The sequence below is a fragment of the Elephas maximus genome, chromosome 16, assembly GCF_024166365.1.
Source record: "Elephas maximus indicus isolate mEleMax1 chromosome 16, mEleMax1 primary haplotype, whole genome shotgun sequence".
Lineage (NCBI taxonomy): Eukaryota > Metazoa > Chordata > Mammalia > Proboscidea > Elephantidae > Elephas > Elephas maximus.
This window is the reverse complement of record NC_064834.1, coordinates 29,428,602-29,451,270: the sequence shown is the minus strand read 5'-3', so window position 1 is coordinate 29,451,270 and position 22,669 is coordinate 29,428,602. Positions and strand designations below refer to the sequence as shown.

General features: G+C 40.1%; 1 protein-coding gene across 2 annotated transcripts in view; it reads left to right on the top strand.

The window, feature by feature from the left end:
* Window positions 1-22,083, top strand: part of BICC1 (BicC family RNA binding protein 1) — a 341,517-nt gene extending 319,434 nt beyond the window's left edge. The window contains exons 18-22 of one of the 2 annotated variants that reach the window (XM_049855571.1): window positions 1,506-1,662; window positions 3,292-3,452; window positions 12,167-12,266; window positions 16,253-16,331; window positions 19,448-19,534. In XM_049855571.1, coding sequence (XP_049711528.1) covers window positions 1,506-1,662; window positions 3,292-3,452; window positions 12,167-12,266; window positions 16,253-16,308 — 474 coding nt within the window. In that variant the 3' untranslated portion in view covers window positions 16,309-16,331; window positions 19,448-19,534. Of the gene's footprint in view, window positions 1-1,505; window positions 1,663-3,291; window positions 3,453-12,166; window positions 12,267-16,252; window positions 16,332-19,447 lie in introns of both variants that reach the window. The other variant, XM_049855570.1, reaches the window with a different exon arrangement.
* Window positions 22,084-22,669: the final 586 nt, after the last annotated feature.

The following is a 22,669-nucleotide window of genomic DNA, read 5'->3' as shown; positions in this document are numbered from 1 at the left end:
AATGGGCTCAAACATAGCAACCATGGTGAGGATGGCACAGGACCAGGCAGTGTTTTGTTCTGTTGTACGTAGGGTCACTATGAGTCAGAACCAACTTGACGGCACCTAAGAACAAGTTTGAAATGCCTATTAGATAGTAAAATGGAAGGGTCAGAATGGCAGCACTATGAATGTCAATTTCAGCAGAGAAGTCAAATCTGGAGGTAGAAATTTGGGAGTTACTGGCCACCATTACACTTTGAAAGAGGTTGATATTACTTAGTGAGAATGTGTAGAGAGAAGAGGAGGAGCCCCAGGACCAAACCCTGGGGTAATCTGATATTTAGGGTGGCAAAGAGGAGAAAGAGCTTACTAAGGATACAGCAAGGTAAACAGCACACCTGGGGAGCATGCTGTCATGATGCTGGAGAGGGGAAGTGTTTAAAGCAGGGCAGAGTCACTTGTGGTGATGCTGCTAAGAGATTGTGGATCCCAGTAGTTCCATCCACAGGGGTTGTAGGGATGGTGCAGGAACAGGCAGTGTTTTGTTCTGTTGTGCATGGGGTTTCCATGAGTTGGGGGGCCAACTCAACGGCAGCTAACAACAACAATGAATAGTAAAAAATTTTCTTGGAATTATCCAATGAACATAAAATTTTGGACATTATAGAATCTTTAGTACTCTACCTAATACAAAGTAGGGTAAATGTAAAATAAAAACCAAACCAGACCCATTGCTGTCGAGTTGATTCTGACTCATAGCAACCCTACAGGACAGAGTAGAACTGCCCCATAGGGTTTCCAAGGACCGCCTGGTGGATTTGAACTGCCTACCTTTTGATTAGCAGCCGTGCTTTTAACCTTTACGCCACCAGGGATCCCAAATGTAAAATAGTAGTTAAATAATGAAGTGAATAAAAGAGTTAAAAACATATTCAGTACAAACTTGGAGCTGTTTTATGTTATTTTGATTTTGATTTGGGGAAATTTTTAAAAGTAAATTTGTAATTTGTGTTTTTATTTTGCAATTCGTACAAAATTTAATTTAGTTATATGAGTGCTTGCGCTTCTCTTAGCCTGGGAGCTCAGTTGCAAGCATTTGGTCTAGCTCACCTGCTCCCCAGTCCTCCTCCATGATGCAAGCCAGAGAATCTCTGCTATACCAGATGGAAGATTTACTTTGTGTTGACCAAAAGTGGGAAGGAATCTCAGCATCCACTCTTCCCGATTTTATAGGGGGGATTCTTTATGCTAGGGGCTGTCAGAATGCTGCTGGGTACCCTCGTAATCAGCTCCTTATAATGAAGGAAAAAGACTTCTCAGTGTATACAATCAAGTGGCCTTGGCACTGGAGGACAAAGGCTATAGGCAGGTACCTCATATCTGTTCCTGAGACTCAGCATTTGTGGGTAAGTGTAGTCGTTAGCAACATAAGTGAATGGCAGAGCTCTAATGTGGATTCTTTTCTCCTCCCACCCCAGCAAACCAGCCTTATTAAACATCTCCTTTTCTGGCTTTGCCTACAGGGCTCATCAATGTCTCTTTCCCGGTCCAACAGTCGTGAGCACTTGGGAAGTGGAAGCGAATGTGATAATTGGAGAGACCGAAATGGAATAGGACCTGCAAGTCATGGTGAATTTACAGCTTCTATTGGCAGCCCCAAGCGTAAACAAAACAAATCAAGTGAGCTTTGACTTTTAGTCATACTTTTAAGTATAATCAGCCTAGAATTTGTTTATTTGGTTTGTGGTGTTATAGAAGTATAACTCTGCAATTCCCACACGGACAAGAGCCAGTTGCTGATTGGGGAGGGAGGAATGGCTGCACAGTTCTACTAGAACCTCCATGGGAACTCTCTGTTTTTTCATTTTAATTTTGGTGAAGGTATACATCAGAACATACACCCATTCATCAATTTCTACATGTATATCTCAATACATTGGTTACATTCTTCACGTTGTGTCACCGTTCTCACTCTCTCTACTCACCTTGTTTCACAACCATGGACTTAGAGTCACTACTTCCTAAACTTCTATGCTTTAGAGTTACCTTTGACAGTTTGATCTCATATAGATAATTCTTTAAAATAGCACAGTGCTCATGGTGAACATTCTTTACTAATTTAGATAAATAGCTGTTTCATTTAAAGATGACTTCAGGGGATAATTTCGGTTCATGGTTTGAAGATTTTCTTAAAGCAATAGATTTGGAGGTTCCCTCAGTCTCAATAGGTTCCAGTAAGCCTGGATTCTATAAAAACTTTAAATTCTGCTCTACATATTTCCCCTTTTGACCAGGATTCATCTGTTGCTTCCTTGATCAAATCATTCTGTAACCGTAGCTGGTTCCCGTCTAGTTCTTCTGGTTTCATGGGTAAGGAGGGAGTAGTTCATGGATGGAGCCAGTTAGACCTGCAGTCCAGTTCCTTCTCCAATGCCTGGGTCACCTTCCACTGCTGCTTCAAGCAAATAGAGACCAATTGTTGTATCTTGGATGGCCACTCGCTCCATAGCCTCTCTTGAAGTACATTTGAATATTTGGTCAAGTACACAGCATGGTTCACTAGTCCACCCAACTTTCTGTGTCATTGGGTCTGAAAACCACTGGCACCGTGGAGAAACCCCTGCCCAACAAATCAGTTGCAGAATCAACCAGAGTTTCACATTCCTGTCTTAGAATTCTTCCCAAGGAACAGATTAGTTTCTGCTATAAATTAAACGCAGGAACTCCCACATCAATCTTATCACACCATATATTGCTCTTAATTTTGGAATTGCTCTATTTTGTGAACTCCCTGCCCGATTGTATTGTTATAGGAAATGAGATTTATGTGTTGCAATACCATAGAATTCCATTGACTGCAGGAAAGCACAAGTGTGGTTACAGAGAGCCATTCTGCCATCCAGAAGGAACTTGGGCTTTACAATAACTTTCCACAGCTTTATTGTATCTCAGGGATCCTCCTTCTAATTCTTCATTTAATTCCCATCAAATCAATTATAAAGAGAGTGAATGTTTCTGAATGCTCAGGGAGAATATGATTAATGATTATTAACTACAGAGGCCCTGTTGCTGAATTGCTGCCTCCCAAGTGTAACCTTTTAAATGACAAGCGCCTCCCTGAAAGCTATAACCAGCATTTCCTTAATGAAAAGCCAGTGTTTCAGTAAAGGGTTGCTGTATTTCTGCAGCTACTGCTCTGTTCAGCTGAACAATGAAATCTGAACTATTTAGGTGATTAAAACTTTTAATTAAACTGTGTTCTCTGTGGACATTTACACTTCAAGCCTGTCTCTCTCTTTTGCCTTTCAGTGGAACACTATCTCAGCAGTAGCAATTACATGGACTGCATTTCCTCACTGACAGGGAGCAATGGGTGTAACCTCAACAGCTCTTTCAAAGGCTCTGACCTCCCTGAGCTCTTCAGCAAACTGGGCCTGGGCAAATACACAGACGTCTTCCAGCAACAAGAGGTCAGCCGCTATATATCTATTTTCCTGGGTCTCTTTGTTTTACTTGTATCTGTGATGACTTCTAGAATGAGATCACTCATTGACCTATGGCTGTGCTGTCACTGAGCATTTATTCAAGTCCCATGGCTTGTTTTTGCTGCTGATAAAAATGTCAGCTCATTCCTTACTTATTGAGTGCACCTAGTAAACACAAGATAGTGGAAATATAGAAAATTGGGTTTGCAAAAATGCACCATAGCAGTTCTTCATCAGTGTGATGGTTAAGTGTCAACTTGGCTAGGCCGTGATTCTCAGTGGTTAGGCAGATATTATATAATCATTCTCCATTTTGTGATCTGATGAGAGCAGCCAATCAGTTGAAAGGGGTGTGGCCTGCATCCAGTATATATGGATGTTCTGGCAAAGCTGGCCCTCTGTCAGTCTTGCATCTGACTCGTCATCCTCTGATTCCCTGTTCTTGGGAAGTGAGCCAGCAGCCTGCTGTCTGACCTGCTGATTTTGGGTTCCTCAGCCCCTGCAACCACATGAGCCTGATGCTTGACACCTGACCCACGGATTTGGAACTGGCTAATCTAAAAAAAAAAAAAAATTTTTTTTTTAATCTCCATAATTGCATGAACCATTTTCTTGAAATAAATCTTTTCTCTTTCTATATATAGAGAGAGAGACTTCACTAGTTTTGCTCCTCTAGAGAACCCAGCCTAAGACATCTGGTACCAAGAATGGTAGTAGAGGAATAAAATTGTAAGGATGAGTTTTCTGAATTGGTTCTCAAGTCTGGCTAGTTTTAAAGGCACTGATGACTCTGCCTCCAGTAGTAAAGAGGGCATTGCTAATCCATGGCATGAGGTGCAAATAGAAATATGCAAAACATCACCACTAATGGATCAAATATTTGTGAGAGACAAGGCGCTGATTACATATTTGGTACTTTTCTACAATCTTGTCAAAATTAGAAGCATGAGGAAGCTGGGTGGTTGGTCCTACTTTTACTAGAAAACGTGGTGAAAGAAAAGGATGAGCTGAAAGGTTCAGAGTCACAGCTCAAGTGCCACATACAAGAACTGAAAGTTGACACTTGCACCCTGAAAGAAAGCCTTGTTTCTTGTAGTAAACAGAGCTGATTTTGCCATAGAACCCAACCCGGAGTCTTTCTGTGGCTGAATTAAAATGCTAGTTGAATTCCCAACCTCAAATGGTGTCTAAAATTAAAGTGAGGACATTGAATGGGAAGAAATGGGATCCTGAAACATGGGTTGGGGACATAGGGGCAGATAATGAGGATGTTGGGGACACTGAGCCCCCCTAAATATTACGTTGGATCACTCCTGCCAACAGAACCAGCCCTCTTACTCTCATCTGAAGAGATTACTCCATCTTTGTCTGCTAAGGGACATCCCCCCTCCCCCGGTAAAACTATTATCCCTTCTGCCTCCATCTGGTGAGATTAACCGAGCTGTTCCTGAAGAGCCTTTGTCTGAAGTATCACTTGGGGCAGCACCTGGGGTGTTTCTTGGGGGCATTGTCTGAGGCAGATGCCTTACAAGACATTGCTGAATATCCTCAGGACCCACCCTACCACCCATTTTTGCCTCTAGACCAATAACTAGACTTCAGTCCCAATGAGCCCCAAGAGGTAAAGTACAAAATGTGACCCAGGAGGAGGTATGCTATACTCCAAAAGAACAGCTTGACTGTTCTAATATGTACAAACAGAAACCTGGGGAATATGTGTGGGAATGGCTATTAAGGGTGTGGGATAATGGTGCAAGAAACATGATGTTAGATGAGTCTGAGTTTATTGATATGGGCCCATTAAGCACAGATTCCTCATTCAAGGTTTCAGCTTGAGAGGTTAGAAAAGGATCTAATAGTTTATTTGATTGCTTTACTGAAGCGTGGATTAAGTGGTGGCCTACACTAAATCAAGTTGAAATGCCAGGCCTGCCCTAGTATACTGTAGAAGAAGATATTCAAAGGCTTAGGGAGATTGGCATGTTAGGATGGAATTATCAGGTTGGAACCACAGATTCAGCCATGGAGTGCCCAGAGGACACACCTTTTGCCACAATGGTGAGGAAAACAATTGTGAAGGGAGCCCCAGCATCCCTGAAGACTGCTGTGATTTCTATTTTATGTAAGTCAGATTTGACAGTGGAAACTACCCTAACTGAATTAAGACACCTGACTACAATTTAAATAAAATTTCTTTTTTTTTTTAAATACAATAGTGGAAACCCTGGTGGCATAGTGGTTAAGAGCTATAGCTGCTAACCAAAAGGTCGGCAGTTCGAATCCACCAGGCACTCCTGGGAAACTCTATGGGGCAGTTCTCTGTCCTGTAGGGTCACTATGAGTTGGAATCGACTCAACAGCAGTGGGTTTTAACTACAATGGGGCTGATTGGACCCCCTTAATCAACAAAGACAAGGCGGATGTGGTTACAGTAATGGACAGTGTAGTCAAAGCAGTAATCAGAATAATCTGACTCCTATGGATTTATGGCATTGGCTACTTAGTCTTGGTGTCCCTAGGGGTGAAAATAGATGGGAAATCTGCTAAATATTATTTACTTAATGTGGACAAGTGGAAGAATTTTAGGTCAAGTGAATGGCAGTCTAACTTGAATTGCCAGAATAGAGAGTCGGGGCCCCTCATTTTATTCCCAGACTTGAGTCAGTTTACAGTTAAAGTCACAACTCCTGAATGAAGGACAGGTCAAGACCCCTTAAGGAAGAATCTCACTATACTGCCAAACATTTATACTGTTAACCCGTCTTCTAGCCTTCGCCAAAGGGATCTGTGGCCTTTTATGAGAGTGACTGTTCACTGGGGAAGAGGAAATAATCAGACTTTTCAGGGATTATTAGACACTAGCTCTGAACTGACACTAATTCCAGGAGACCCAAAACATCACTGTAGCCCACCAGTCAGAGTAGGGGCATATGGAGGTCGGGTTATTAATGGAGTCTTAGCTCACTACCATCTCACAATGGGGCCAGTGTGTTCCAGGGCCCATCCTGTAGTGATTTCCTCAGTTCCAGAATGCATAATCGGAGTAGATATATCCAGCAACTTGTAGAACCTCCACCTTGGATTCCTGACATGTGAAGTAAGGGCTACTATGGTAGGAAAAGTCAATTGGAAGCCATTAGAACTGCCTCTACCTAGGAAAATAGCAAACCAAAAGCAACATCACATTCCTGGAGGGATTGGAAAGATGACTGCCACCATCAAGGACTTGAAGGTGCAAGAGTGGTGATTCCCACCACATTGCTATACAACTCACCTGTTTGGCCTGTGCAAAAAACAGATGGATCTTGGTGAATGACAGTGGATTGTCATAAACTTAACCAGGTGATGATTCTAATTACAGCTGCTATTGCAGATGTGGGTTCATTGCTTGAGCAAATTAATACATCTCCTGGTACCTGGTATGCAGCTATTGATCTGACTAATGCCTTTTTCTCCATCCCTGTTTTGAAGGACCACCAGAAGTAGTTTGCCTTCAGCTGGCAAGGCCATAAATACACCTTCACTGTCTTACCTCAGAGGTGTATCAACTCTCCAACTCTATGTCATAATTTAGTCTGCAGGTACCTTGATCACTTTTCCCTTCTACAAGATGTCACATTGGTCCTTTACATTGTTGACAGGTTAATTGGATCTAGTAAGGAAGAAGTATCAACGACTCTAGACTTAATTGGTAAAATAATTTGTGAGTTGAAAGATGGAAATCAACCTGACAAAATTCAGGTGCCTTCCACCTCAGTGAAATTTGTAGTGGACCAGTGGTGTGGGGCACATTGTGATATTCCTTCTAAAGTGAAGGATAAGCTATTGCATTTGGCCCCTCATACAATTAAAAAGAAGACACATGGCCTGGTAAGCCTCTTTGGATTTTGGAGGCAACATATCCCTCGTCTGAGTGTGCTACTCTGACCTATTTATTAAGTGACTTGAAAAGTTGCTAGATTTCAGTGGGGCTCAGAACAAGAGAAGGCTCTGCAACAGGTTCAGGCTGCCGTGCAAGCTGCTGTGCCTCTTGGTTCACATGATCCAGCTGATCCAATGGTGCTTCAAGTGTCAGTGGCAGATAAAGATGCTATTTGGAGTCTTTGGTAGGCCCCTATTGGTGAATCACAGCACAGACGCTGTGGATGTTCTGATAAAGTTCACCCTCTCTCCATCCTGCATCTGACTCATCATCATCTCACTTCCGGTTTTTGGAACACGAGCCAACAGCCTGCCGCCTGACCTGCAGGTTTTAGGTTTGTGACCTCCTGCAATCACATGGATCAGAAGCCTCCAGCCTGATGCTGGGCCCACAGTTATGGGCCTCCACAGCTGTGAGAGCCATTTCCTTGAAATTTCTCTCTTTATATACACACACACGTGTGTACGTATAAACCAAAACCAAACCCATTGCCGTCGAGTCAATTCTGACTCACAGTGACCCTATAGGACAGAGTAGAACTGCCCCATAGAGTTTCCAAGGAGCAGCCTGGTGGACTCGAACTGCCGACGTTTTGGTTAACAGCCATAGCACTTAACCACTATGCCACCAGGGTTTCCATGTATATGTATATATATGTGTGTGTGTATATATATGTGTGTGTATATATGCATACGTGTGTGAAAATATGTATATGTGTATATATATACACACACACTAAGCTGATTTTGCTAACTCTAGAGAACCCAGCCTAAGACAATTTTGGGTAAAAGACCTTATCTGTGTATTGATTCATACGAACTTTGGATTCACAGTTCCCCCAAGGCCAGAAACAAGTCTGTATTTAGCATGATTCTTTAGTCATTTAACACTCTTTAGTCTGTGGTTATCTTTATTTGTGACACTTCAAAGTAAATAACAACATCTGAACTAAATACGCGTAGCTGTTTTCTGCCCCATCCTACTCATGTTACTCAAGGCTGGCCTAATAGAATATAATGTGTCTCCTTGTGTGTTAATTTATTCACTCAATTACTGGTTGGATTTTGCCTGAACTGAGAGAGAACAAAGATGTCTTTTGAACTGTCCCTACTATGTATTTTGCTCAGAGTGACCAGCCGTGGCCCATTATGTACTAGCAGAAAAAGAAGAGCCTCTAGGCATGATTCTTTACAATAATGCTTCATAGAATCAGGGCACGGCCAATCCAATGCAACAGAAAATTATAATGGTTCTATAAATGTGTCTCTTGTTCAAATGTAGACATGGTCCAAGTTTGGTGCTAGTTGGCTTTATTTCGTGTCAGAGAACACCTGACTAAGTCAGTAATACACAGGCATGTATCAGTCAATAAAGAATCTGTGGTTTTTATTAGGCATTTTGTATCATAAAGTCAAAGTATTGCCTGTGGTTCAATAAATTATTGCATTTAATTGCTGGACTTTATTGTTTTCTACACTGAAAAAGAGGTTGTTGTGTGTGTATTGGATTTCAGGGTATTGATTTTGTTTTCTTTTCTCTAAATCTAAATTAGTGTTCACTTAACCAAGAATTTTCTAAGTTGAATAACATTTTCATCATCAATGCATTAAAGAATTGCATCCATTTATTTAGCCTTACTAGTTAGATGAGAGTGACTAATCGGGGAGAGGTATTTTTAACTTGTCCAGAACATAGCAAGTCTCAAAGTAAGAGATTAAAGGTTATAAAATGGTATTTGGGGTTTGTTTTTCTCTGTATTTATTTCTATTTGAAGAAGCATAGAAATAATATTTCTTATTGGTACTTCTTACCCAATTTCTGCAAGAGAAAGAAAACATGAAAATACAAAACCAGAGTAGCTTTTTGTTAACTAGAGCATAGGTCAGCCATTCACAGCAAACAGACCTGCGTGATTTTGTAAATAAAGTTTTATTGGCACGCAGCTACACTCATTGGTTTACATATTGTTTATGGCTGCTTTGGAGCTACAGTAGCAGAGCTGAATAGTTGCAACAGAGACAGTATGGCCCACAAAGCCTAAAATTATTCACAATTTGGCCCTTTAAGAAAGTTTATTTACCTCCTGAACTAGGGAGTCTCTGTTAAGTAGAATTTCTCAAAGCATATTTCTAGAATTGTGGAATTGTGATAAATGATGACCTTAAGGTTTTGCAATACCTAGATGTGCTTTCAAAATCAACACAGAAAATTTCAAATTATGTTCAATATAATTTGAATGCAATGTATGTTTTACTACTTCTGATATATTGAAGTTTAGCAATCTGCCTCCTTCATGTAAAATATTTTCCAGTATTCATATATGATGTAACAAGAATCCACCATTAATTAACCTTGTGAGATTTCATTTATTATAAACATTTTCAGGATTTACTTAGCAACTTTCATGGATGATATATCTATATACATTATTGCTTACAATAGTTATTATCTTTGGTTGTTTTTGTTAGCTGCCATCAACTAAAAAAAAAAGGCGATTCCGACTCATAGCAACCCTATAGGACGGAGTAGAACTGCCCATTAGGGTTTTCACGGAGCACCTGCTGAATTCGAACTGCTAACCTTTTGGTTAGCAGCCATAGCTCTTAACCACTACACCACCAGGGTTTAACCAGCCCCAATTCATGGCAAGCCCCTGCACAACAAAACAAAACGCCACCCAGTCCTGCACAATTCCCGTGATAGGTCACAGATCGGACTGTTGTGATACACATTGGCTGATTTTCAGGAGTAGATCAATAGGCCTTTTTCCTAGTCTGTGTTAGTCTGGAAGCTCTTTGATGAGCTCATTTGTCTTAGTTATCTAGTACTGCTATGACAGAAATACCACAAGTGGATGGCTTTAACAAACAGAATTTTATTCTCTCACAGTCCAATAGGCTAGAATTCCGAATTCAGGGTGCCAGCTCCAGGGGAAGGCTTTCTGTCTCTGTCAGCTCTGGGGGAAGATCCTTGTCATCAGTCTTCCCCTGATCTAGGAGCTTCTCAGCGCAAGAACCCCAGGTCCAAAGGATGCGCTCTTTTCTTAGCTCTTATTTTTTGGTGGTATCAGGTCATCATATCTCTCTGGTTACTTCTCTTTTATATCTCAAAAGAGATTGACTCAAGATACAGCCTAATCTTCTAGATTGAGTCCTGCTCATTAACATAACTGCCTCTAATCCTGCCTCATTAACATCATAGAGGTAGGATTTACAACACATAGGAAAATCACATCAGATGACAGAATCCTGGACAATCACACAATAGTGGGAATCATAGCCTAGCCAAGTTGACGAATATTTTTGGGGAACACAATTCAAGCCATTACACCAATTTTTCACATCTCCAGTCATATTTAATGCTCACAACATCCCTGTGAGGTATAGTATAGACAACGCTGAGTACTACATCTAGCAATAGCAGAGTCAGGACTTGAACCCAAGCTTCTCTGACTTCAGAACTCGTTGCCTTTCTTTTCCTACACACTGTCTTCAAAGTAAAGTAGGATCATTGGGCTAGTTCTCTAGTTCCCTCAATACCTGTGGCTGATGTCTGAAAGTACAGTTATACAGTTCCTGGAAATACTTTCTTTTGTGCCACTTTCAGAGGTAGTCTTCTGGGCTGGGTCTGGCTCTGATGCAGTCTAGGAATTCTTCTATCAGTCTTATGTAGAACACTATGGAAGGCGCCATTTTCATTTGTTTTCCAGGGCTACAGTAACATATTACCAAAAAATGTGCTAAAGAAACTGAAAATGTGTTGTTTCACAGTTCTGGAAGCCAGAAATCCAAATTCAGGGTGACAGGAGGGTCATGTTCTTCCCAAAAGCTCTAAGGGAAGATCCTTTCTTGTCTCTCCCAGCTTCTGGTAGCCTCATGTGTTTCTTGGCTTTAGCAACATAACTCCAATCTCTGCTTCAGTCTTCACATGGCCTTCTGTCTGTGCCTGTCTCTTGTGTCTCTTCTGTTTTTATAAAGTCACCAGTCATATTGGGTTAGGACTCACCCTACTTTAGTATGACCTCATGGCAACTAATTACATCTGCAAAGACCCTGTTTCCAAATACAGTCACATTCACAGGTGTCAGGGTTTAGAACTTCAACATGTCTTTTAGGGGGAAACAATCTTACCCATAACACTATCTATAGTATTATTTGGTTTCCTCTTAAAAAGACCTGCTTAACCAATTCAGAATCCAAAGTTGAGAAATATTGTTCCTTCTCATAAACATACCTATTTTTCCTTTGATCAGCCCTTAGAAGCTGTACAATTCTTTGTTTCCCTTTGTGCTATTGCTGCCAGGATGCTCAGAGCTAAATTTTTATTTCACTTGCAGTAGCTGACTGGCTTAGATTGAGTACTCTGCTAGAATCATCACGTCCTTTTTTTTTTTTTTCATTTTATTACTTGGCTCCTTTAAATTTGTGTCACCATCATTCTGTTCTAGAAATAAGCAAGGCATAATTAATAAAATAGGTGTAATAATGAGTTAGGAAGGCTCTGGGTGGTACAAACGGTTAAAGCACTCAGCTGTAAACTGGAAGGTTGGGCATTTGAGTTCACTTAGAGATGCCTCAGAAGGAAGGCTGGGCTCACTGCTTCCAAAAAATCAGCTATTGAAAACCCTGTGGAGTACAATACTAATTTGATACACATGGGGTCTCTATGAGTCGGAATCAACTCGATGGCAACTGGCTTTAATAATCAGTTGACTCTAGAATAAGGAAGAAAATAAGTACTTAACGTCTTGGTTACAGATTGTTTTTTTCATTCATAGATCGATCTTCAGACATTCCTCACTCTCACGGATCAGGATCTGAAGGAGTTGGGAATTACTACTTTTGGTGCGAGGAGGAAAATGCTGCTTGCAATCTCAGGTGAATATAAATGCTCACACTCATATTTTGAAATCTGACTGGTGGGGCAGTTTCAGCCCATCTGCTTGCTTACTGCCCTGACACCTTGTGGTGTTATAGGGTTCTCCTGCCAAGTGTGCGATGAATGCTGTGTGTCACCACTCCCTCAAGGCATTGCCTGCAAATCCGCTCTGACGATAGGTGCTCCATAAAACCCTCTTCAGAAAGATCTTAACCCAAATTGACCTATGCAGAAAATCCTCCTTTTTGTGGTTAAGCAGTTATCAGTAGGTTTGTAAATATTCCTGATTGAATGTCATGTTTCAAATGTGTCCTTGCACACCAGCTGAGATTATTGCACCAGAGAAAAAAGATATGCTCCTTGGTATAGCTTGGAACCTGGCAGTATTACTTGTCTTAACGTTGGTTTTTTTTTTTTTTTTTCCAAAGTTTAAATAGAATTTGTGAGTCACAGAAGGGCGTAGTATCCTGAACGTAGTCACAGAATGAAGGAAAATAATGATGTCTGTCTTCCCAGATCACCTCCTTTATGCATCTGTTGCATGCTCTATGTAATAGAAAATGCTCTGTGTTTATTTACTGGACGCCTCTCTTTGTTTGGAAGGAATCGAGCCAGATGATGAGTTGGGAATAGGTAAATACACACAGTGACAAACCCCAAAAAGGGAACCCTGGTGGCACAATGGTTACGCGCTTGGCTGCTAACCAAAAGGTTGGCAGTTTGAACCCAACAGCTGCTCTGTGGGAGAAAAACCTGGCAATCTACTCCTGTAAAAATTACAGCCTAGAAAATCCTATGGAGCAGTTCTACTCTGTGACATGGGGCCACTATGGGCTGAAATTGGTTCAGCAGAACCTAACAACATAAGGCAGTCCACAGAGTACTAAGGAGATCCATTCCTAAGTCTGTCTTTAAGTCTAATTTGTAGGTAAGCCGGAACAGGTGCATACAGTTCTTATTTAGCCTTACTTTAGTGCAAGAGAGGAGCCCTGGTGGTACAGTGGTTAAAGCGGTGGGCTGCTAACCAAACGGTTGGCAGTTTGAACCCACCAGCTACCCCTCAGGAGAAGGATGTAGCAGTCTGCTTCTGTAAAGATTTACAGCCTTGGAAACCCTGTGGAGCAGTTCTACTCTGCCCTTTAGGGTCACTTATGAGTAGGAATTGATGCAGTGGTTTTGTTTGATTTTAGTACAAGAAAAGGTTCAAAGCCTTTTCAATTATTTAAAAGCTGCATATGCAGCAGGTGAAGGTGATTGTGATGAAGAATTTATTGTGAATAGGGGTTGGTTCAATCCAGGGCTTTGAACCAGTTCAAATTGATTCGGTCATAGCTAATGAAGCAAAATTGGAACAGACCTGAATTTTTAAAATTTGGATGATCCAGAATTGTAATCAGAATGCAAAAAATTACAAGTCCAACCCCTGGAATGGGAGACTTGAAGAAGCGTAGTGAGCCATTTCACTCTTGCGTGAAATTAGATTATTTTAGATTATTGCCAGGATTAAGGGGGACACACATTCAAAGCGGTGCAGTTAGCCGCCATCTTTGAATGGGACTCCACTGATTCCAACTCTGTGCAAAATTGAACAGGCAAGAGATTTGGTTGCTATGCACTCGTACGCTGCCCTTGTTTTCTAAGAGGGAGATTACAGTTCTAGCAGGGCTTCGACCTATAATTTTTCCTGTTCTGGTTTTTTGTTTTTTGGTTATGATTCCGGTTAAGCCAAACTTTAAAAATTCAGGTCTGTTCTTCCTCAGCCATGATTGAACCAGGAAAAGCTAGTTAGAAGCCCTGATTCAGTCATTTCAAAGTGAGGGCAAATTTACATAATATTAAAGGGTAAGTATGAGAGTTTTTTCTGTAAGTTGGACTTGTGTAACCTAGGGACTTACTGTACCCCAAAAAGGTGTTTAGAGAAATATAAGGAAGAAATTAAAAAAAAAAAGATACTCTTTGAAGACTTCCCAGTAAAGTTCATGAATATGAAATTTATATACTTGTCTATCTTCCACAAAGACAGAGACACTAAAGGCAGAAGCCAAGTGTCAGGTGTTACGAGAAAGTGACCTGCTTTTTCAGAATGCTGAATTTGTAGGCTCTGTCTCTGAGGCCAGCATTTGCATCCAACTGGTGAAAGTCCTTTCCAAACAGCATTCACTAATCAGATGAACAAATAAAATTAAACACCTCAGTAGTTTTCTATTTTATTTCAGCAGCAGATTCCATTTCCTGCTCTCCCCCTCCTTCCCCAGAAAATCTTATGTATAGATTGAATATCTGAAGCAGATAAAGCAGAGCAGTTTTGAAATAGGATTGGAATGCCAGCCATTGAGCTTCTTCAAGGCTGCCTGTTAGGCTTCTCCCTGGATGAAGGAAGTTCTACACACATCATCTTGTAAAGTCTTTCTCCGCCCTGTGTATTCAGGTGGTTGTCTGTATACAGGGCAGATACTTAATTCCTTTTCATTTGTAAGATCAGTCTAGTATATTTAAAAGAACACTAGATACAATCAAGGAGACCTGGGCTTTGCCTCTACTAAATTTTGAGTCCTTGGTGAATTTCCAAACCTCTTCTGGTTTTGTTTTATTGATCATCAAGGTGGATTGGAATAGATGACTTTGCAAAGTCACCTTCTGTTCCTAAGATCCATCCTTTCCTGTGATGCGTCATCCAGTTTAGTGAAGAGACACTGCAGTTTTAACAGTATACTTCATTAGCAGGATACCCCTTGCTCTTTCTTTTTTACCATCTGTGGCAATAAGGTAGTTTTTTAACTTGTTTACCCTAAGGTGAAGCCTCAGAGGGCTGTTCCTAGACAACAATTAACTTGATTTATTTTCACATTCTTCTTTTATTAATTTGCAAATGAAACTGCTATGCTGCTAGAAATTTTATTAACCCACATATCCACCGTGCCTATACTGTTAAAATATGCCTGTGGGCCAGCACTTTTATAATGGAGAACTCCAAAATCTTTCACTAGAGATTGACAGAATGTCAGTAACAGTATAATGAAAATAAAGTGAGTTCTTTGTGCATCAACCCAATTTCAAACTCTATAAAGCTTTTAGCAACAAGCAGATATCTCTAACCACTTTCATGGGTTCCAGATGGGTCACAGGAATGTTACTCTGGAATACATTTGTGCTGTGGGAGGTGGGTTTTGGGGAATAGGGAGGTAAACAGAAAGGTTTTAAGTCCTCTTTGAGAGCATATTTTCTACAATCATCTTCTTCAGCGTGGTTCTGTTGAGGTTATGTAATTACTACTTCTATAGATTGCCTCTCAGTGGGATTCACCGGTCCTCTTGCTTTTAAAGGGTATTAGAGACTTGGAATAAGATGCCTTATGAATACTCTGGACGGCGTGAAGTATTTGATTATTTTAAGGATGATTTTTGCCTTACTTTGTTGAGCGCATTTGTATGAACCTGGCAAATCATTTTCTCTGCAAGTAGTAAGTTTGTATTGAGAAACCCTTCATCAAAAAGCTTCTTTTTCCAATTCAACTCACCTGATAACAAAGACATGCATTTATAGCCTGAGAGCATTCCATTTCCAGATAGAGGCAGGATAGCCTGGCAGCCTTGACTCATGTTTGTCTTGTGGTTACACAGCTTGGTTAGATAAGTTTGCTCAGAATTCCTATTTAAAAAGTTTGTAGGTTTTTAGCTTGTAATCAGAGTTGTTCGTTCAGTGTGAGGTTTTTGTTTTGTTTTGTTTTGTTTTTAGTCTTGGGCCTGAAGACCTTTGTTTTCATATCAGAGAAGGTAAAATTTATCTCTGGAAGAGACGAATTGGAGAATAAATTTGTCTTTTTCAAATTCACACTTTTTGAAAGTTCATGGATTTCTCTCATAGGATTCTAGGGATTGGTTAACTAAATTGACAGGGACACAATGAAAGGAAGTTTAGCGTCCTGTTGACAGGCTTCTCGCCACAGCCTCAGGTAGATCTAACATTTCCCGACCTATTCTTTTAGTTTGTGACTCTGTTCAGATCCGCAACAAGATCCTGAGAGCTGCCAGGATTCTGTGAACCTTGGAATTTCAAAGAAAAAGGTTGGTATTTTCCAAAACTATCCCTCAGGCTTACTGAAAAAATCAGAGGAAGGAGTCTGCTTTTTAGATAAAAACAAACAAATCAAAAAACCTAAAGTCTCTTCAGTAGGACTTGATCCTTGATAACCTTTCTGTAACTTTTACCTCTGTGCTTTGCCTTTGGGGATGTGTATACAGTGTGTGTGCGTATATATATATATGTATATATGTACGTATATGTATAATCTATATATGTATGTATATGTGTAATACATATACACACACACATACACATCGGAGAGTACATATGTACTCTCTTAGAAACTGCATCCTTCAGGAATTGCTGAATTCCCTCATTTTACTTTGAAAGATCTAGTTGATATATAACTTCCCAGAATAAAGTTTTCTTTATGTTTAACTAAATGGTTTGTCTTCAACAGCCCTGATTATTTTCATGTGCTCAATTGTGCATGTTATCTGGGGAGAATGTTGTTTGACCTCATTCTTTCCTTTTCTTTTCCTGTAATACTGGAATGTCCTCCTGACGTGTGGGTTATTCCCCCATGAGAAAATGGAAGCCAGAGAAAGTCTCCTAGCTTGGGCGTGATAAGACTTGCCCAGGCCCTGTCTGTACTTAAGGGGATTCATTTATTCTTAACTTTCTTAAGTTTGCTTTAAAATCCACTCAATTCTGTCTAGATTTCTGAAGTTCTGAAGTGCTGTTTTTATTTTAACAAGATACATATGTTCAACCTTTAATAGGGGTGCCATTGCTATTGTGTTTCCATAGGAACTTGAAATAGAAGCCATCTAGCTGTATGCATGCCTGCACGTGCCTTTTGGCTTGTAAAGATTTTTTTTTTTTGCTTCTTCAGAACCTTTAAGCTGTTAGTGTTAAAACAATAAATGGGGTGCACTTAATATGAAGCTCTGTTATCTGCATATGGGGAAATACTGACTGCTCAAATCTGTGTATCCGTGGTCTCTGGTGGCCTTCTCTGCCCACCTGATGGTTCGGCTCAGCCAGTGCTCAGGTGCCTTAGCATCAGGCAGGTGGCCAAGTTTTCATCTCTATCGCTGAACAGCTGTGTGGCCTCGGGCAAGTTACTGCATCCGCCTTTAAAATTCAGTTTTCTTATCTATAAAATGGGAATGATAATGTTATCTACTGCTTAAGGAGGATTTAAATAGAATAAAATGGATGTAAAATGCTTGCTATATAATAAACCAAAGCAAAAACCCCATGCCAGTGAGTGGAAATAAACTCTAATAAATCGCTGATATTTTTCTTCTCCTCTAAGACCTGTATGTGAGCAAAAGAGAGACGGTCTCCACTGTTGATTCACCTCTATAGGGCAGGGATCTACATTTTGGAAGGCAGTGGGGTGAAGTATTAGGGGTGCTGGTCCATTTTCCAGAACTCATCTTCCAGATCTTGGGAGAGAGTTGGTCATCTGGCCATATGGCCAGCCTTAACCACCTGTGACCATGTGCAGCCTTTCTGAGTCTGTGTTCTCATCCTCAGCGTTACTCTAGTCGGCCACAGCTTGCCCTCTGAACTTCAAAACTCAAAAGGGGATTGTATGTGAGTGTAGTTGAAAAAAGTACTAAGATAAACATAAGGTGTTAAATCACGTATCACACTCCCCCCGAAAAAATTTTGTTGCACACAATTCAGTTCTTTAATCCCTCTGATCTATTTGTAAGGAGCCCTGGTAGCACAGTGTTTAAGCGCTCAGCTGCTAACTTGCTAACTGAAAGGTTGGCAGTTCGAATCCACCAGTTACTCCGTGGGAAAAAAGGCTTGGTGATTTGCTCCTGTGAAGATTACACCCTTTAAAAACCCTATGGGGCTGTTCTCTTCTGTCCTGTAGAATCACCATGAGTCAGAATCAACTTGATGGCACACAACAGCAACAGCAATCTACTTGAAGTTGAATATGTTTGAAGATATTTGCATTTAGAGGCGATCAGAAACCCTAATTTCTAGAGTCTGTCGATTCTGTTTATTTTGTATGAGTCATGAAAAGAGTTACAACAGCTGATTCAAGGGCTTGTGGGGGTGGGGTGCTTTAGATAATCATAAACAAGGTAGACTGCGTCAGTTACTTTTCATCCTTTGTTTGGGATTGATCATTTTTATTTGGCAAAAGGGACAAACTAAATAGTCTTAAGTATCCTGGTTTCTTTAAAATTAAAATGGAACATTTCAATTTTTTTCCCCTGAAAATTCGGAATATGATTGTTTTCGAGTATTAGTTTCCTAAACTAACGTTGATATTTTTGCTAAGTTGATTTTTTATTCAAAGAAAATTGTCCTTTGGTGTGATTCCTCAGAACTGTTCTGACTCTAGGGCTGTAGCCATCACCGGTTGGCCGAGCCACGCAGGCTGTGGTTTAACATTTCGGGGCGCTCCTCAGAGATCCTCATATTTAGGTGTGGGATCTCTTTTTCATGTCTGATTTTAATAATTTAAGGATTGTCATGTTTGACGTGGATGAGTTCAATAGTTGTAATAATTTTGTGTCATTCTGTGGCAATACGTTCTCTCACGTGCCTTTCATCAACCCCTCTTGTCCCCTCTTGCCTCAGGAATGGCATTTGGGGCAAGTGGGGAAACTGTATTATTTGTGCGTCTGGAGTTTAGAGGGTTCTGAGGATGACATAGCTGCTAGCTAGTTCACAAACTGCAGTAAAAAGTGTGTGCTGCCTTTGGTTTCCTAGGCTACCAATGTACACCAGTTGCCATGGAGTTGACTCTAACTCATGGCAGCTCCATGTGTGTCAGAGTAGAACTGTGCTCCATAGGGTTTTCAGTGGCTGATTTCTTGGAAGTAGAGTGCCAGGCCTTTCTTCCGAGGTACCTCTAAGTGGCCTCAAACCTCCAGCTTTTCAGTTAGTAGCTAAACGCATTAAACATTGGTGCCACTCAGTGACTCATATATACTACATTTAAATCAGACTTGCTCGTATTTTTGAAATGTCATGATCATCACCTAGAAGTTTGCTTTTTGCTCTTAGGCTTTGACTTTCCCCCCAAATCTACCATGCCATCATTTTCAGAGCTCTGATGTCATATCCTGTAGATAACAGAACTTCTTCGTTGAGTTCCTCACAATTCTCTCTTTCTTTCTAGAACTAAATAAAAACCGAAGAAAGCTTTTTGAACCGCCAAATGCACGCGCATCTTTCCTGGAAGGCGGAGCAAGCGGGAGGCTGCCCCGTCAGTATCACTCAGACGTTGCTAGTGTCAGTGGCCGCTGGTAGCAGTACACTCTAGTCACACGCCCGCCAACTAACTGCAAAGTGCGACACAGGAAACCTGTGAACAGACTTCACTGCACATCGTCCTCAGCACTCTGGGTGTCTGGTATCAGGACCAAAGCATCGTATTCACACCTGTACCTTGTGCCAAAAAGGAAGGAAAGAGAGAAGATGTTCTTATGTCATTGTACAGAACACCAAATGTTGATTTCTTTTTTTAAATGGCAATTGGACAGAATTCGTAATAGGAGGATAGTGCTTTTTGGGTTTTTTTTTTTTTTTCTGTTTTTATTTACGTATATAACATATGCACTGATTTTTTTACTTAAAATGAAGGATAAATTGACATCTGGGATGCCAGAGAGCATAGAGGTTATTTCGTTTGCTTGTTTTGTTTTGGTATTTGGGAATTTAAAAAAATCAAAGAGGAATTTTCTGGTACTGCTTTAAAGTAATTATTGCAATCTTTCAGCACTTTACACGTTCTGATTTCTTGTCCTGTGGAAGTTATCTCTCTCTTACTTTCGTGTCACCTGATGTATTGGTACAAATCAAATTTAGTCACATTTTTCTGACTGCATCAAATTTTTATTTGAAACGGTACTGGATATTAGTTTCTGTGCAGAATATCCTGTGACTTTTGGAAATGTAAGTGACTCCACTTGGTCCTGGACCAACTCTGTTCATTTACGTCAGCATCCTAGAAACACTTCACTCTGCACCTAGTTCACTGTAACAGGTGCCAAGAAAGACCAAATGGACTTTGCAATATTAACCCTTTGCAGTCATCATATGTAGCTGCTGCCTGTATTGCTAAAATGATTTTAATGGTTGTCTGAAGGCAAAGGGCTATTTTTAGTATACTGCCACTAAAGGACATTTATTTATATCAAACTTTTATTTTTAGATATTATAAGCATACAGTACATAACTGATTAAATTGATATCTACTGGAGATTTATGGTAGAGAATGGACGGCATTCAATAACTGGAGCCCTAGATTGTCACTTTATTTAAAAAGATAAATAATCATTTGACAAGACAGCACTGTTGCCATTACGAGGAGAAATAGATTACCGTCCTTATCATGTACAGATTAATTATGCTCCATGTGATCACAGGACTTTCCTAAAACCATATCTGTCTGCTTGAAGTAGACTTGGGTTTGTTGAGAACGGAAAGGCTTTATTTAAGTCTCCAGAGTGACGGTTCATAGGATGACATAAAGTTCTGAAGGAAAAAAAAAAAAAACCTATTTTTTAAGTGGCTAGACTCATTGATACAATCTTATACTGTGAAAGTCCAAGAAATCAGGCAACATTGTTTCCTGAGTCTTTTCAGACATCTTATTATGAATTTATGAAGGGTTTTCAATCCATGAAGAAAATCACAAAGTGCCTCTTTTTAGCAAAGCAATATTATTTCCAAGTAAGTTAATTTGTTGGAAAACTTTGCCATAGGAAATGTTGTGAATTACCTGTACTGTATTGCCTTATTTATGTTCAGTATTCAAGACTACCTGGACATAAACCTCTCTTGTGTGCTCAGCAGAAGGCATTAGATAGGCATATACAACAGTTGGGGGGTTTTATACAAATGTGGAATAAGAAATTCTTGCCTGACATTTTTCCATGGCTAAGTCTTACCATTAATGTAATAATAATTGAAGAGACATTTTACACATAGAAAAAAAAGGATTGGTTATATTAAAGGCATAGACAGTGGGGCTGTCATAAAATTATCAATCATAACTGGCACTAAGGAGCTGCCCATTCTTAAACTGTATCTGCTTAGCGAGGTAGAACCAAATTACTCCCTTTGCAAGTACAATGGGATAATCCTGTGCACGTGTACACAGATGATCACGTGGCGCTCCCTGCCTTACGCAGTTGTAAGAACGCATCACAGTGTATGTTCAACACGAGATAATAATTTTCCATTAGCTTCCTGTTCAACAGGTCCCCCAGTGCTCTACATTTTACTTATTCTTTAATATGACCTTTCCGGATAAATAGTCATCACTTGGAGCTCTTTTCCTACCTCTCTACCCTGCATTTGGAACAGGAGGGAGATGGAACGAATATGCAGTATTAAATTGAGATAGGTTTATGAACAGTGCTTTGAAACTATGCCAAAGGGAAAACTGTCCCAATTAATCTAGATTAAATAGGGTGGCTAAAAACAAATAAAAACACTGGAAATTACTTTATCTCACTTTCTCTTGATGCAATGAAGGGAATATGACACTACAGTGTATGGTGTTGTCAGTGTTATATGATGCACAAAATATTTGGATTATTTGCATAAATATTAGTTTTTAATCAATCTGTGCCTTAATAGTGACCGGTTATCTGTAAATAGAGAACAGATACAGATTGTATTTTTGTGTGGGTTTTTGTCCTCTTAGTGATTTATCTTTTTTTAATGAGAAATGGAACTAAACATTGAAAATGGGAATTTTTTCTAATCAATTGTTACATAAAAAATAAATTTATATAACCCCTTTGTATTGCCCTTGCTAGATGAAATGTGTCTTCTTTTTTTAAAAAATCTTTACACATAAACTCCATGTTGTTTTCTAAGAAAACTTATTTTTCTGTTTTCAGCAGAGTTGAAAAACGTCTGCAGTAGAATTGGACTTGCCCTCTCGGTCGTGTGGTTTTGCACTGACAGCCCTCACTTTCAGCCAGGAGCTGGGGCACTTTATTTTAGCCAGGGAATCCAGGACTAGTAATCAGTCATTCTTTCTCTGGCCACCCATAAAATAGGTACATACAAAAAAGAGTAACGTTATGAGACAGGATTATTATTATTTCTTTCTTTTATGAAGACTCAGGTGTGTGACCGCTTTCACAGCCTCATCCATCAGCAGAGGAGCTCCGTGCTGAAGCGGCGCTGGGCTTTTGACCCAGGTTCCCCTTTAAGAGACTGACCGTGCAGTTACAGTGCTAGGCACTGAGATTCTGAGGGAACTCATTCTGAAACAAAATTGATACCATAATATCAGCCCTGAGAAGCAGTGTACAAATCACTGGACATAGTACATGGCACATAGTAAGCAATGAATCAATTAAAATCAGTTGCCATCGAGCCG